The sequence below is a fragment of the Alligator sinensis genome, unplaced genomic scaffold, assembly GCF_000455745.1.
Source record: "Alligator sinensis unplaced genomic scaffold, ASM45574v1 scaffold781_1, whole genome shotgun sequence".
In the NCBI taxonomy this organism is placed as follows: domain Eukaryota; kingdom Metazoa; phylum Chordata; order Crocodylia; family Alligatoridae; genus Alligator; species Alligator sinensis.
Window position 1 is genome coordinate 3,531,686 of NW_005841845.1, and position 15,522 is coordinate 3,547,207.

General features: G+C 62.1%; 1 protein-coding gene across 1 annotated transcript in view; it reads left to right on the plus strand.

The window, feature by feature from the left end:
* The first annotated feature begins 618 nt into the window (after positions 1-618).
* Positions 619-15,522, plus strand: part of CCDC17 (coiled-coil domain containing 17) — a 22,259-nt gene continuing 7,355 nt past the window's right edge. The window contains exons 1-21 of the mRNA XM_014521031.2: positions 619-1,132; positions 2,350-2,412; positions 3,644-3,773; positions 4,163-4,319; positions 5,100-5,222; positions 5,534-5,667; positions 5,939-6,064; positions 7,011-7,160; positions 7,302-7,366; positions 7,999-8,084; positions 8,437-8,652; positions 9,239-9,461; positions 9,570-9,680; positions 9,851-10,002; positions 12,848-12,998; positions 13,257-13,349; positions 13,728-13,899; positions 13,987-14,093; positions 14,696-14,836; positions 15,050-15,204; positions 15,462-15,522. The exon at positions 15,462-15,522 is cut by the window's right edge and continues 15 nt beyond it. Coding sequence (XP_014376517.2) covers positions 962-1,132; positions 2,350-2,412; positions 3,644-3,773; positions 4,163-4,319; positions 5,100-5,222; positions 5,534-5,667; positions 5,939-6,064; positions 7,011-7,160; positions 7,302-7,366; positions 7,999-8,084; positions 8,437-8,652; positions 9,239-9,461; positions 9,570-9,680; positions 9,851-10,002; positions 12,848-12,998; positions 13,257-13,349; positions 13,728-13,899; positions 13,987-14,093; positions 14,696-14,836; positions 15,050-15,204; positions 15,462-15,522 — 2,787 coding nt within the window. The 5' untranslated portion in view covers positions 619-961. The remainder of the gene's footprint in view (positions 1,133-2,349; positions 2,413-3,643; positions 3,774-4,162; positions 4,320-5,099; positions 5,223-5,533; positions 5,668-5,938; positions 6,065-7,010; positions 7,161-7,301; positions 7,367-7,998; positions 8,085-8,436; positions 8,653-9,238; positions 9,462-9,569; positions 9,681-9,850; positions 10,003-12,847; positions 12,999-13,256; positions 13,350-13,727; positions 13,900-13,986; positions 14,094-14,695; positions 14,837-15,049; positions 15,205-15,461) is intronic.

Consider the following 15,522-nt stretch of genomic DNA (forward strand, 5'->3'; position numbering starts at 1 on the left):
TGTTAATTGCCACCACTTTCTGTCCTTGCTGCTCAAAGCTAGCTGGAGTTCAGTTGCAGCCTTGGCTTTCCTGGTCTGCTCCCTACAGGACCGGACCAGTGCAGAATAATCCTCCTTGGAGGTGACTCCCATCCTCCACCCTTTGTAGGCCTTTCTTTTTAGCCTCAGGAGATCTGCTAGGTCCCTGGAGAGCCAGGGGGGCTGCTGTGCCCTCTTGCTGCCTTTCCTCTTCTAAAGGCTGAAACTCTTTGGACCAGCTCAGGTCATTAGTCTCGTTACAGTGGTAAGTGGGCGAAACTTGCCTGCATCCGGTATCCGTGGGGTCAGATGAGATGCCCTGCTTGTCCCCCGTGGCCTCCAGCCCCTGGAAATAAGGCTTCCTGCCCCCTTGCCCTCACTGCCCACTCCTCGATGAGGGAGCTCTCCCCTGAGCACAGCAGCGCACTGCTGCCACTCGTGCCGCAGCCCACGAGGACACGTGTCCATCACCGGGACACACGGATGCACTCACCGGGTGGGAGCGGCTTGCTTTTCATTCTGGTTATGCCCTGGGCTCGAGGTCCTGGCAAGTGCCGGGGTTGTGCTGCAGGCAGTGAAGAGCACAACACAGGCCCCTTGGAAATGCACACCCAGGAAACTCGAGGAGCTGTCTGTAAACTGTGCTTATGTCTCCCCCAGGGGTGAAATCCTGGCCCACTCTCCAGTAGCTTCTCAAGTGCCCAGGTACGGTTTAAGGCGCAGAAGCACCCTGCCATGGCAGGCGTGGCGGTGCTCGCTCTGTGGAGCTGTGCAGGGGTATGCGAGGTCTGAGCGTGAGAGCTGCTGGCACCTGAGAAGCTACTGGGAACACCTGTCCTTTTGTGCTAGGGGCTTTGAGCTTCATACACCCATGTGCCTTGCCCCGTCTGCGGGAGTGTGTCCTTCTGTCAGTCTCTAACCTCTGCCCTACCCCTTTGCTTTCATGATGGCTTCTGAGAGACAGCAGCCACAGCTGAGAGACCTGAGGGCAAGGGGAGTGCAGCAGGAGCAGCACAAGGATGCGTTGAGCGAGCGTGAGAGGACCCTTCTCAGAGGCCACGGCCCTCCAGGGAGCATCTCAGACAGCCAGGCCCTGCAGAAGCTGGCTGAGGAGGTACGGGCCAAGAGCAGGCATTGTGCTGGGAGAGCTGTGGGCATGCAGAGCAAATTCACCAGGAGAGTAGCCCTTTGGCCCCTCCAGGCTGTGCCTGGTGACGTTCCCATGCATGCAGGACACAATCCACGTGGCTGGGGCCATTTGGGAAGGGCTGGCTGAGCAGTTGCGTTGCCCTCCACCCATGCTCTCATCTCAGATGCTCACCCCTGCCTGTCGTGAATCCGGCCACGGGGCTTGTAGGTGCCGTTCACCCACTCTGCAGATACGCCGCTGAATCCTATGCACCATGGTGCCACGGAGTGGGGGTAAGGGGTGGGTGGGTAAAAGCATCCAGAGCTGTGGTCTAGCTTGTCGGCCACTTTACGCTGGAGATAACCCAGGGGTGAGTTGCAAATGTAACAATGGGCCCAGGACATTTCTTGGGGTAGGAAAAGACACTCTCTGGGCAGCTTATACAATGATTCAACCATTTGTCTCACCCTTTTAATGAGCCTCCTGAGCCAGCAGGTGCTTGTGAATCCCTCCCGATTGCAGGTAGGGTTTGCTGCCCCTGGCACCTGTCTGCTCTGGCTCCCCTGATGGGACAGATCACTGAGCATGACCCCATCTGAGCATTTAAATTGGGCTGATACTGAAGGGAGGAGCCGGCTGCTGGGGCATGACCACTTCTTTCTCTCCTCCGTCTCTTGAGTCCTGTGTCCAGCTGTGGGTCCCCCACTGCAGAAAGGATGTGGACACATGGAAAGAGTCCAGTGGAGGGAAATGAAAATGGTTAGGGGCTGGGGGACAGGACTGGGGAGGAGAGGCTGAGGGACCTGGGCTGATTTAGACTGCAGAAGAGAAGACGGAGAGGGATTGAATAGCAGCCTTCACCTCCCTGCAGGGGGGCTGCAAAGAGGATGGAGCTGGGCTGTCCTCAGTGGGGGCAGACGACAGGACAAGGAGCAATGGGCTCAAGCTGCAGCAAAGAACATTGAGATTGGATATTAGGAAAAACTTTCTCCCGAGGAGGGTGGTGAAGCACTGGAACAGGCTCCCCAGGGAGGTGGTGGCATCTCCATCCTTGGAGGATTTTAAGACCCTGGTAGACAAAGCCGTGTCTGGGATGATGTAGCTGGGGCTGGTCCTGCTTGGAGCAGGGGTTGGACTAGATGTGACTCCTGAGCTCCCTTCCCGCCCCCATTGTCTGTGATTCCTGTTCTCTCTCTTCCCAGTTCCACAAACTGCGGATGTCTCTGGAGGACACCGTCCCGACGCGCCGATTCTTGCAACCAGAGGTAACCTCTGCATGACTCGGGGGCTGAGAGGGAACCGGCAGACAGGCTACATTTGGGAGAGGGGAGAAAGGACCGGGCAGCTGGGTGTGGAAAGGAGGACTGGTTCCAGCCCTGGGCCCGTCTGCAGCAACCTGCAGTCTGTTCGTGTGCACGCAGCGCGGTAGCGGGTCAAGTGCCAGTAGATAGCGCTCACAACACACAGCCTGGCTCCTGGGGCTAGTAATCCCATGTCTGCTGCTACGTGAAGGACGGCCGGGTTGGTGTGCGTGGGTGACCAGCCCCTCTGAGGTGTGGATTAGCTGGGCCCTGCTTCAGTGGGGGTCAATGCTCACCCTTTGGCTTCATGCTGCGCAGCCTGTAACGTCGGTGCTGGGAACCCGCTAACCCACATCCCGTCATGCTGACCCTGCAGCTCCAACGTCTATGAAACATTGCAGAGGTCCCTGCACTAAGCTGTCCTTAGCTTGGTCCCCGGGGCCAGGGAGCTGGCTGCAGCCTTGGAGCAAGTTGGCACAGGCTTTTATTTACTCTGAGCATCTAAGAAGATGCAGAGGTCCTGGGTGCAATCCTCACCGGTGACTGGAGGTGGAGGAGGGGGTTTACCTCTGCAGTGCTGTCAGCCCCAAAGAGGTAAAAAATTACAAGGCAGGTCCCCAAAAACAGGAGACAAAAAGGAAAATGTAAGTGCTGTGTTTGTCGTCTGGGGCAGGGGCCTTCAGCCTGCCAGGTTTCCTTGAGGCTGGAAAATCCCCCCAGCTTGTGAGACTTGCAGTGAAACCACAAGCATTGGCCATGCTGCCTGGGACCCCCCAACCCGCCACCCCGACCTAAGGGACGAGCCCTGCGCCGTCCCCTGAAGCAGCACAGCCGTCTCGTCGAGTCACGGAGCAGCAGGGCTGGGAAGAGCTGCAGGGGTCAGATCTTGTCCAGCCCCATCCAAACAAACCCCCGTCTCACCTGGTACTAAAACTACACCATCAACCCTGTTGCACGGCCGTGAGGCAGAGCTCAGAGAGCTGGGGCCCCCAGTGTTGAATTGCAGGCTTGTCACCATCTCGCTGCATGGGTGTTAGGTGAACAGGACTTTTCTCCCCCTCTTCCTGGCTGAGCCTGTGGGGTGCACAGGATCCCGCAGCCTTGCTGCTCTGCCGTCCTCGACGCTGGGGCTGACGCGGGCTGGCTCGCAGTGTGTCGCGCCCCCCGGTCCTTCGAGCTTTGCTTTTTGCTCCAGGAGGAGACCAGCCCTTGGATCCCCCTGCACGCGGCGTACAGGCAGCGGCTGGCGGACCTGGCAGACTCTCACGAATACTACATGGCGGACATCCAGGCCAGGAACCAGCGTCTGGAAGAGCAGAGAGAGGGTAGGAGCCGTGGACACGCGCTGAGTGCTCGCACCCCTGCCACGGGAGGCAGCTGGGCACAGAGCATCCATCGCACGCGTCCCCTTACCCCGCACATCGCACCGAGCAGGGTGCAGCGAACCAGGCAGGAGTCCCCACCAGCCCCTGGAGGGACTTGCTCACCTGCCAGGCTCTAGCCATGAAAGCCTTCTCCCTGCTGCTGCGGTGGGTCAGGGGAAGGGGGTCTAGACCCAGGCAGGTGGAAGAGGAGACTCGGAGCGGCAGGGTTTTACTCTGGTGCAGCCGGGGACAGGAAGACCGGGCTGAATCTGTGATGCGATGCTGTAGTAAGGGAGGGGAGATGGGGCCGCACGAGCCTGAGGCAGTGCGGCTGTTCCTGCATCCCGCAGAAATCCAGAGGCGCCTGTCGGACCTGGCTGCCCAGGACTCCTCCGCCGCTCACGTGGAGCAGCTGTTGCTGGAGCTGAGAGCCCAGGAAGGGAAGAATCAGCTGGCGCTGGATGCCCTGAGGGATCAGATTGGACTCCTGCAAGCTGCAGGCGCGAGGCGAGGGTCTAGGCAAGCAACCGCCACCCTCTGGGGCCCGGCATGGGAGCCGCGGAGCACGGCTATGGGGCAGGGCAGCCCCAGAGCACGCCCTGCCCTGCAGCCTCTCAATGCCTTGGTGTGGCAGGAGGGTGTGGCAGGAGGTGATGCTGAGGAGAGTTTCTTGCTGCTACCGTAAGGGCAGGGCCTTTGCTGGCAGGAGGACAGTGCAGCAAGGTGAAGCTGGGAGGTGGGCATGGCTGGCGCTGCAGTCAAGCACCCCCATGCTTCCTGGCCTCGTGTCCCCAGCCCTGGGGAGCAAACCGTGCAGGACGCTGGTCCAGGAAGCAGGTGCACCAACCTCCTGGCCCAGCCTCCAGATCATAGCACGGCTGCAGAGGGGAAGCACCATGCTCCCACCCCTGGACCTTCCTGGGAGCACGCAGCAGCCTGAATCCCTGTGTGAAGTGTTGACCTGAGCCCAGCCACGAGACTGGGGGCGAAGACACGAGGTCAGGGCTTTGCTCTGCAGCTGGGGTTGAAGCCTGCAGTGGCTGCTGCCGTCTACGGGAGCCGCGGGGGAGATGCTTACCCCTGCAGCAGGGAAGGTCCATGGGGACGTTTCAAAACACACGTGCATCCCGGGTCAGGGAAAGGGGGTGAGCTCTGGGACAGCAGGTTCCTCTCTGCCCAGCCAGGGCCAAGTGCACGGGGTTCCCAGGGTGCAGCTGCTGCCAGGGCTTTGCCGTCGCTGACATCCAGGTCGAGCTCACGCTCCTCTGCTCTTCGGTTCGTTTCCAGAAGCCAGCAGGAGCCAAGCGGCCACCGAACCGCAGCCGGCACTGCAGAGAAGAGAAGGGAGCAGGTCTCCCTCAGCCTCGTCCCGCTGCCCCCAGCCTCGGGGCCCCTCTCCGCTGAGATAAGGTGAGCGCCGGCCCCGCTGCCAGCGCCTCCCACGAGGCAGCGAGGGCTGCTGCGATGGTTGGTGCAGCACCTCGGTATGGGAGCCCCTGGGGGAGACTTCCCCACTTTCCAGCTCCCCTGTCTGCTTGGTGCTCTCCTTCATCTCTCCGACCTGCCATCCCTCTGTCTGCTTGGGGAGAGAAAGGGCTTGAGGCAACCCAGCTGTCCAGTTTCTAAGTGCATTTAAGGCTGGAGCTGCTTCTCTCCCCCGAGTTGAGAGAGGCTCACTGACGCAGGCTGCCAGGGCCCTGACGCCTGTCTCCTTCCCCCAGAGCCCTGCACTTAGCGTATCTCCGGGGTGGAGGCAGTGACCCGGCAGTCCTGGCTCAGCTGCACGATCTGCAGGGGGAAGCAATGGTGCTGGAGGCAACAGCAGGGAAGCCAGAGCGCAGAGAGAAGAAGAAAAGTGAGTCTGGAACAGGGGAGGGGGCTTTTCCCCAAGTCCCCCCAGGTCTGGGATTAGTGCAGCATTAACACAGACATGTACCAGAGCATCTGCAGAACACACAAGTTTCCCAGTCCCACCCCCGTGTGCCTGCCCTGGAGCTCATTGAAACCCAGGGCTTGGATCTGAGTTCAGATGCTGGCAGGGGCAGGTATTTGTCCTGCTCTGGCCCCAGGTGCAGCCCTTTGCACACAGCTGCAAGCGTCTCCGTCTCCTCTTGCTGTGGTTGCAGAGCCCCGCGCCGACAACACCCGGCCCCTGGACGCAGAGCTGCTGGCCGTGGAGCTCCAGAACCAGCGGCTGGAGGACGAGCTCTTCAAGCTGAAGATCCAGAGGGATAAGAGGAGAGCGGATGAGGGTAGGCTGGGCAAAGCAGAGTGGATGCCCAGGCGAGCAGCATCACAGCGGCTGTAGGCCGGTGGGGGAGGATGTTGCCTTCACCGAATCGCAGCAGTGGCTGCGGGAATAGCGTAGTCAAGGGATGCTGCTTCCCCCTGCATCCATGTGTCAGCTGGAGCACGTGGCAGGCTCAGGGTTGAGCTCAGCTCTGGAGCCCCCCAGGATGGTGCAGGTGCCCCCAGAGCTGCCAGCCGTCAGCAATGCCCTCCCCAGCCTCTGCCCAGATGCAGCCTGAGACCCAGCAGCACAGGACACTTCCTTCTGCCTCCTGCCGTCTGTCTGGCTGCAGTCGAGGTGCGGACACGTCCGTAACCACCTGTGAAATAAAGTGAGCGGTCCCTCGCCGGCTCCGGATGAGCACGCACGTCTCAGGCACCGACATCGGTGTCACGCAGGAAATGCATCAGTGCTAGCGCTTCAGTAATGTGCACAGAGACCGCAGGGAAACTCGTAGAGGAATAAAACCTCCTACTGCTGCGTCTGCTCCCCAGGTCTCACCATCCCTCCTCCCTGATGGCCCCTGATGAGGGTGTCCCCAGATGTGATCCCTGCCAAACCTGTGCGGCCCCCGGCACAGTGAGGGTTGTGCACCTCAACTGCGGTAATACTTAATATGATTGCACGGACCCCTGGTTGGCAGGAGTCCATGTGGCCTGAACATTTTCCACTGGCCATTCTTACAGACCCAGAGCGGTGGAGAGGAGGCCCAAGACCTGGGACTAGATCCCAGGCTGAGGGAAACCCATGCAGCCCATGCGCTCCTGGCTGCTGCTCCCACGCTGCTGCACTCCCAGGGCAGCCCCAGTGCCCGTGGCTGGTAGCTGCACGCCGCACCCCGCCGGTCCAGCCATGCATCTGCATGCTAATGCGTCTCCCACACCCTTTAACGAGCTCCTGTCCCCCAGGTGTGCTGGGCAGGGAGCTGGCAGAGCTGCAGCGGGCACACGTGAGGGAGATGACACAGCTGCAGGCAGAGATTGGGATGCTGAGGCGCGACGCCGAAAGGATGCAGCCGCGCCCCACCCCTGCCTTGGCCAGGGCTGCACGAGCCCCCCGTCCTGGTGAGTAGATTTCAAATAAAAAATCAGCTTCCAATTACGATCTTCCATGTGTGAAACGTTGCAATGAAACGTTACCCGTTTCGGGGGGCATTTTGGGTGTTTTTGGACTTGTCTAAGTCATCAGCTTCATGCAAGAAATGCTGCCACCCCTGCGCCAGGCAGAATTGCCTTGGCCAGGGCTGCACGAGCCCCCCGTCCTGGTGAGTAGATTTCAAATAAAAAATCAGCTTCCAATTACGATCTTCCATGTGTGAAACGTTGCAATGAAACGTTACCCGTTTCGGGGGGCATTTTGGGTGTTTTTGGACTTGTCTAAGTCATCAGCTTCATGCAAGAAATGCTGCCACCCCTGCGCCAGGCAGAATCAGCCTTGTGAGGACCAGCCCAGCCACGCGTTAGGGAGGTGTCTGGACAGGGAGAGTTTGTGGCCATGGGGTCGACAAGTCCTCTCTCCATCACACTCTTGAACTGATCCGCTCCTGGAGGGCAGGGAGGAAGAGCAGCAGCAGCTTCATTCCCCCCAGGCATTTTTCTGACGCTGTTCGCAATTTGGCAAAGCCCTCGTCGGCGTGTTAGGCAGGAGAGGAGGCCATCACGACTTTTTGTTTTAAGGAAAATTTGTCGTGTTCAGCCAAATCAAGTCCAAATCTGTGAGTCATTCAAAACCCACATGCGGCCCTGCTACCAGCAAGCATCCTCCGCCCCCGCCCGGGGCTTCACATGCTTCGGTGGGCGTCCTATGTGCAGGCCCCAGACGCTCGTCCCAGCGAGCCGCGAGCGCTGCGCCCCGTCGGGCCAGCTGTAACCTCTCTGAAACCGCTGTGTGTTACAGGAGTCGATGGGACCTCAGACCCCAGCGCTCAGCAGACCCTGGCTGGAATCGCCGGATGCCCTGGGACCTGCCCCGTATGACCCTGGGTACGTGCCTTTTCCATGCTTGTGCCCATTCCCTGGGCTAATTCCCCTCTTTGTCCGGCTTTGGGAGGTCAGGAATCAAACCCCTGCTGCCTGGAAGTGCAGCTGCTGCAGGCATCAGGGCCTCAGCGAGCCCCCAGCTTAACCCCCCACCCCGGGGCTTAATTAGCCATGCTGTGACGAGCGACCTGCCTCCCACCGCCTGCTCCGTCAGGCCACCTGGGTTTTGTCACCAGCTCCACCGGCGGTCCCGTGGCCCTGTCCTTTGCAGCCCCCACGTCCGGCGCTGAAGCCGGACGCTCTCCCGCCAGCGCGCCTGGCCCCGTTCTCACGACGCTGCCTCCTGCCCCTGCAGCGCCGGCTTCGCCATCTTCTACGACTTCCTGCTGGGCTTGGACCCCACCATCGTCCAGGTGCGCCTGGTGGCCGGGCTTTACCGTGATGGGCAAGAGATGGGCAAGCCAACCCCTCTCCCCAGCGCCGATTGCGACATGGCTCGGGCCCCGCGGTACCTCGCGGATGGGCAGAGGGGCAACAGGGCGATCCTGGCCACCAAGCAGCCAGTTCCAAGGTGAGCGGCATCTCGCCGGAGGCAGGAGGTGACTGACCCCTTTGCATCCTGCCCCGCTGCACCAGGTGTGTGTGTAACGGGGTAGCAGCGGTTGGCTAGGTCCGGGTTTCCCCGCCGTGTCCATCTGCTTGCCTGGCCCTTGAAGCTATAGACACGTGGGCATGGGTGCGGCAGGCATCCAAAGCTGGTTGGGCCAAGAGTCTCACCTGGTCCAGCCGTGCCCCTCGTCTAGTCTGAGTCCTGCGGGGGCACGGACCCCTCCATCCCACCCCACAACAGCCTGCGTCAGGCCGCTGTGACCAGACTCTGCTTTGGCTCAATATTTCAGCCCTGGGTGCTCGGGCCTGAGGGCAGGAGAAGCCAAGGCAGCTCCAAAGCCCAGGTCCCCCGTGCTGGCGGGAACAGGCTCGGCGATCCCGGTGCGGGGGGCAGACTTCACGGGATCCGCGGCCGTGTTTGCTCCGGGTCGTAGGTGCGCTCGGTGCTCTCAGAGCGGAGAGGAGAAGGGAGGCTGCAGCTCATTTATATGCCTGTGTCACAGAGATGCAGCATTCATGCCTGGGCGTCCCTTGTCTCTGCCGTTCAGGGTCCGTCCCTCCACCTCCATCGCGCTGGTGGTGGAGCTCCAGGCTGCCGGGGGCTTCGACGCCTACGGGCTGGAGATCCAGCGCTTGGCTTCCCGTGGGTGGGCCAAGATCACCCTCTTCGACCAGCTGCACCAAGTGATCAGCGGCCGATGGAAGATCCCTGTCCGGGTCCTGCCCGTGAAGCCGGGACTCACAACGGAGCAGCTGAACGGGGTCCCTCAGGTGAGCGGGGTCAGCAGATCTGTTTTCGCTCCTACGCTTGCCCAGTCCCCCCACTCCAAAAGCGCTGCTAGTGCTGGCGTCAGCCCTGACCGCGGGCCCTTCCCGCAGGCTGGCAAGACGGAGCTCTACCTTCGAGTGGTGAACGCGAGAGACGCCGACGTGCAGTCCCTGGCCGAGATCGACCCCGGCAATGCCTCCCTGTACCGCTTCCCCCCCACGGTGAGCAGCGACATCGCCTTTGTGGCATTGAGGCTAGATCCCTCTTCGGCGTGACGCCGTCAGGGCTCAGACCAGCCTCTGTGCAGCGCAACAAGCAGGACGTGTTGCCCAGCTGCACTGGGAGCTGGAGACACGTTCCTCACGCCTTTACCGTTATCTCCTGATTGCAGGTGTCCAGACGCATGGCACCCCCCGAGGACAGCTCTCCAGCCCCCTTCCACCCCGCTCCCGCCAGCCTGTCCCTTTCTATTCCCCCTTACACTGGCTTTGTTGACCCGCCTCCTATTCTGGAGCAGCCTGTCCGGCACAAACCTGATCAGAGGTGAGAAAGGGGATGAGCCAACACCCCCTTCCCTCCCCCCGCAAGGTGATGGGGAAAGTCCCAAAAACCAGCATCATAAAGGGATGGTAAAAATGCATATAAACAGCTGTAGTGTAGTGTAGTGTAGTGTAGTGTAGTGTGTGTGTGTGTGTGTGTGTGTGTGTGTGTGTGGGGGGTGGGTAAATCTATGCATAGGGAACGTGGTAGGAAGGTTATGCTGGCGCTCCTTCGAGATGGCTGCATTCCTCGTGGGCGGCGAGGCGAGGGCACAGCCAGCCCAAAGGCTTGAACAATAATAGGACATTGTTAGCAGCATTTACCGAGTGCATCGACATCCGAGGCTCGCTGCATTAGGCGCTGCACAGACATAACACTTCCAACAAATAGCACGAACTGCCTCTCTCTGGACAGAATAAGGATCCCCGCCCCAAACGCCGTATAACCCAAAGAGCCGAGAGGAGGCAGGAAGGTGCAGGCCCGCGTGCTCGGCGTGTAGCAGGAGAGCTTTGTTTTAGGGATGTTTTCACGTATTGCCCCTCTCTCTGCGAAGGCCGGCTCCTTTCGTTGCCACCAGTCCCGCTGCACCAGCCTCCGGGAGAGGGAGGAATTAGAGCGACCAAGTCTCAACTCGCGAGTGTGGTTGCAAAGCCCGACGCTCTGGTCCCTGCTGCGGCCGCCGTCCAGCACGACGTCCCTTGCTGGAGGGGAATCCCTCTGCTGCGATATGGGGCCAATGACCCACAGGGCCCGGGGTACCGGGCAGTACAGCCGCGGCACTGACTGGGCCAGAGACCGCGTCCCTGGGTGGGGCTCTGGTTGTGCCCGGGCCGCAGGCTGATTTCTTGGGGCTTTCCCTGTCCCGGTGGAGGCAGAGATGTTTCTTTGGCCAGATTTCTTTCAAAAAGACCCGGGAGCTGCTAGGAGCTGCTTGCACGGGGTGGAGTCTGCCAGGGTATTTTGGGCAGACGAGGGGGGGTCTTGCACATCTGTCCCGTGCCCACAATCTCCACAGCACGTGCTCCTCCAGCCCTCGCATCGCCCAGCACGTGCGTCGCGTACGTCGTGGCCCGTGCAGAGTAACCCCAATCATTTCATCTTTCCAGACTGCCGTGCCCCGCTCCATCCAGCGTCCTCGTACCCGAGCCTGTTTCTCGCGGCAGGGTGCACCGTCCCCAGCAGCAGGGTCAGGGTCAGGGTCAGGGTCCAGGGGCTGCTTGCTCTGAGACCGGTTCAAATCCGTCACAGATTTGTGCTGCCTGGCTGACTTTTGTCAATGCAGGAGCTGGTGGGGTTTTTTCCAATCCCCTTTGAAACCGCACAGACCATTTTCCCACTGACTGAGGCTAAAACCTAGACGCTTTGCCCGAGTAATGACTGAAGCAGCAGGCCCATATCCTGTCTCTCGGTCACGCCGGGCTCTTGGCACACCAGGCGCGTCCTGTTGTTTGCACACACACACACACACACATGCTTGCACGACACAGAATTTGCAAATGCGAGCTGTCTGGGTTTAGGCCCCGAGAGGTCAAGAAGGAGCTGGGTGGTCGTTGCCTGCTCCCGAGCACCGCAGACCCTGTCTGCTATCCCATGCCCTCTGCAAGGCAGATCCGCAGCTGGCGCAGCTCAGCCCGGCCCTACACAGATGGGTCGTGGTCTCTGGTGGGGAAGCCTGCTTGGCTCTGATGAAGCCGGGGAGCAGGACCCTTGTCATTCAGTTCAGCTAGTATGTCTGTGCATGTGCATGCGTGTTCATGTTTTCCCGTGGGCCTCCAGCTCTGTTCTCGCAGGGACGTGACTGGTGACCAGGGCTGTGGGCGCTGCCCATAGCCTGGGCTGGGGAACAACCTCCTTTCTCACCTCTGTGGGGTCTGGTCCCTGCCTCCGGCTGCCTCGGCTCCTTGCCCTGCCTGCCGCATCCACGTCTCCACCCCGCCGTTCTCCCCGCTTGCAGCAACCCCGGCCCTCGTTGCAGGGATGCACGGACGCTGCTGGCCCTGCATCCTCGCAGACTGGCCGTTCGCAAGAGGCCCAAGGTCCCCTGCCCTGGTCCTGCTCAGCCCACCCGTGCAGGGGGAGGTGGGCTCTGCAGGGAGACTCCTGGCTGCTTCTCACGCCCGCCTCGCGGTGCTTGAGCCAGGAGGGGCTTCAGAAAGCAGATACCAGGGGGAATGTCACCCGTGCTGTGCGCGCGAGGCTCAGGTGTGGTCATTGCTGTCCCCGGGGGCCAGGCCGCACCACCAGCATCCCCCTGGCCCTGTGGTGTCTCCACTGCTTGCACGGTGCTGGTCCAGGGGCCAGAGCCCAGGGCAGGCGCGCACCTGAATGAGCTTGGATGCCGAGCTGGCCCTCGGGACTGGAAGGGCCGCTGTGTCCGGTCCCCTGGACCAGCAGCAGCTTGCTCGCTTGCTCCTTTCGACCCGCCGCTCTCTTCCTCCTCCTCCTCCTCCTCTCTCCTCCGTGCTCGTTCCCTCCTCTTCCCCCGCTCTTCTGCCTGGCGGGAGCCCAGAAGCTGGGGGATGGCTCGGCGCCCCACGCCCTGCAGGTAACAACCGCGAGACTCGTGGGCCCCCCCACAGCGAGGCGCACATCGCGGTGCCGGGGGCCAAGCCCAGGCCCCGGCAGGCAGTGCCCCTTGCTTCTGCAGAGACCGCAGCGAGCTTGTCCCGGGGGGTGACCTTCTCCGGGAACAAGGAGCGCCGGCTGCCCTTGCCCCGCACCTGGGCTGCACCGAGCCCGAGCCTGTCCAGCAAAGGCAGCCCCTGGGCTCCAGCCACGGCAGAGGGGACACGGCTCCACCGCTAAGCAGGCCAAACCTTTCCAGGCACATCAACTTCTCCCCCCGCAGCTCTGCTTCGACCGGGACCCAGGAGTCCAGGGTGCAGCCCCCGCGGGGAGACCCCGGGAGAAACGTGGGCTTTATCGTTGACCGTGTGAAGGGTGCACCCCCGGGGGACGGGGTCCTCCGGCTGACCGGCTACCACCGGGACACGGGGCAGGTAGGCAGAGCTGACGCCGAGGAGGTGAGCACAGTCCCGGGGACAGAGAGGGAGCAAGTATGTTTTTGTCCAGCTTAGGGGTGCCGCGTGCTTCACTACCTGGGGGCAGGGGGGCAAAGGGACCCCTCTGCCCCCATGGGCACAAGCCCCTGGGCAGACTCCGGCCAGGCGGGGGGCAGTCCCTTGCCGCTCCTTGACGCGGGCAGGAGCACGGCCGGTGGTTTGACTCCTCGCAACCTCTGCTGTTTCTCTGTCCAGGTGATCAACACCAGGAGCTCGGGAATGACCTTCTCCACCACGCCCGTGAGATCCAGCATTAAACAAGGCTACTTCCTCTTCGGCGAGCAGGAGGTAGCAGGGCCCTGGAGCGGGCGGGGGCTTTCCTTGCAGACCTCGGATGCATTGTGCGGGGTGGGGGGTGGTCTGTGAAGGGGCTGGGGGGTTTGCCTTGCCTCTCTGGTTGCAGAGGCAGGGTCGGTAATGCAGATGTGAATGTGCCCCAGCCCTCCCCCCCGGCTGCCGCGCCACTAGGAGCATCCCCGTATCTCCTTACTGTGCACAGCACGGATGCGAGGGTGCCAACACACCCACAGGCCTTAAAAGGCCTAGTGGAAATCAAGGCACCCACCAGTAGCCCCCGGTGCCCGGGCCCGGCCGGAGAGGTGTCTGTGTCCCCCACCTCGGTGGTGGGGTGTCTGTGAGCACAGCCGCCCCTTCTCTCCCCCACAGGTGACGTTCCCAGACCTGCTGCCGCAGGAGGACATGGTCCTGATCACCCGCTTTTACCACTGGCCCAGTGGCAGCGTGGCCACGGCCCCGTGGGACGCGGGCTCTGCAGGGGCCCAGCTGCTCCTGGACCGCGACGCCTGGCTGGCCGCGTGGGCCATCCTCGGCTTGACCGGTGAGCCACGTGCTCCCACGGTGTCCCGCCGGCGCCAGTCACAGCAGCAGTGATAGAAGCTGGCTCTTTCACATCTTGTCATTGCAGAGCAGGGGAGGAAAGGGGACCGGGGAGCAGCTGTCTGGAGCACGGGGACCCATGACCTGACCCTGTATCACGGCCCCGTGCCTCCGGCCCGCGCGCTCGCAGTACTGGTAAGTCTGACCAGCGGGGAGGAGACGGCCAGCGCCCTCCTCGCCACTTGGGGTGTAAGGAGGCTGAGGGATCGGTCAGTCCAGCTGCCCTTGATTTGCTGGAGCAAGACTCAAGCCCTCCAGGTCCCTTAGTGGCAGCGTGGCAGATGGACATTTGCAGCCTGTCCTGGTAGAGGTGCTCTGACAGGAGGGAATCAAAATGCTCCTCGGAGGCCGGAGGAGCTGCACCTGGCTGCCCTGACACTGGCACGGAGCTGCTTCGTCTGCCTTTGGTCCGGCCAACATGGGACGACCGGTCGCACTAGAAATACAGCCTGGTGTCTCCTATGCGCGAGGTCCTTGTGTCTCTCTGGGCTCCCCGGGTGGGTCCCGTTGCCACCTCTTATGGGCAGTTGGTGGAAAGTGGGAAGCTTGCGCTAAATCTCGGGTGCAAGCCAGCATCGGACTATCCCGGCAAGGGTCCAGCTGTGCAACGAGGGGCTGGTCCCGGCCCCGAGCTGCTTGGGGAGGCTGGGCAGGAGCATGGGTCTGAGCCGGGAGGCAGCAGGTGGGGTTTTGTGCCGCTCCCCGCTATCCCCCGCAACGCCTGGCACCGATCTCAGCCCGAGGAGCGACAGCACCGCAGCTGGGAGCCGTACGGCGGTGCCACCGTGAGGCTGCACATCTTCAGTGGCGAGAAGCCGGAGCTGCCTTTCCCCCCGGAGACCCCGGTCGCGCTCGGCCGCGTGCTCACCTGGCCCCGCGTGAGTATTTCTTGGCCCAGCCGAGGAAGGGGAGCAGCCGGACCGTGCTGCTATCGGAGCCCCCGGCCCGGCGCAGGTCCTGCTCCCTGTCCAGGGGACCGCTGCGCCGGGGGGTCCCGGCTGTCGTGCAGCAGCGATGGTGTCTCATTGCCTGCCCGGCCCCAAAGCCGTCGTGCTGCAGGGCCCTGCATCGTCATAGCCCTGTCCTTGCAGGCAGCCTTCATCCACCACGTCAGAGACACGACGGCCGCAAAGCCCTTCGGCGCCAGGGATGGCTTCCGCCTCTGCATCGACGGGGCCCGCTACCTACCGGATGCCGCCACGATCAGCCGCGTCGCTGGCCGCATCCTCGACAGCAGCTACTGCCAGTACGCAGCAGCCCCCCGCCCCTTGCAGAGGGATGCGCCGGCCGGGACGGAGCCGTCCAGGAAAGATGCGGGCACTGATTTGTGTTAAACCGTGTCCTGGCAGGCACGCCGGTCTCAGCCCTTCGTAGCCGTGCAAACCCCGAGACACGGGAGCCGGCGGCTGCAGGGTGGACCCCTGCCCAGTGCCGGCGCGGTCCAAAGGCAGCACCAAGAGGCTGAGGAGCTGACCCGATCTCTGCCTCCTTCTCCCCATTCAGAATCGGGCCGGACATTTCCACGGGGATCGACCTGAACAGCAGCATCTTCAAACCGGTCTAC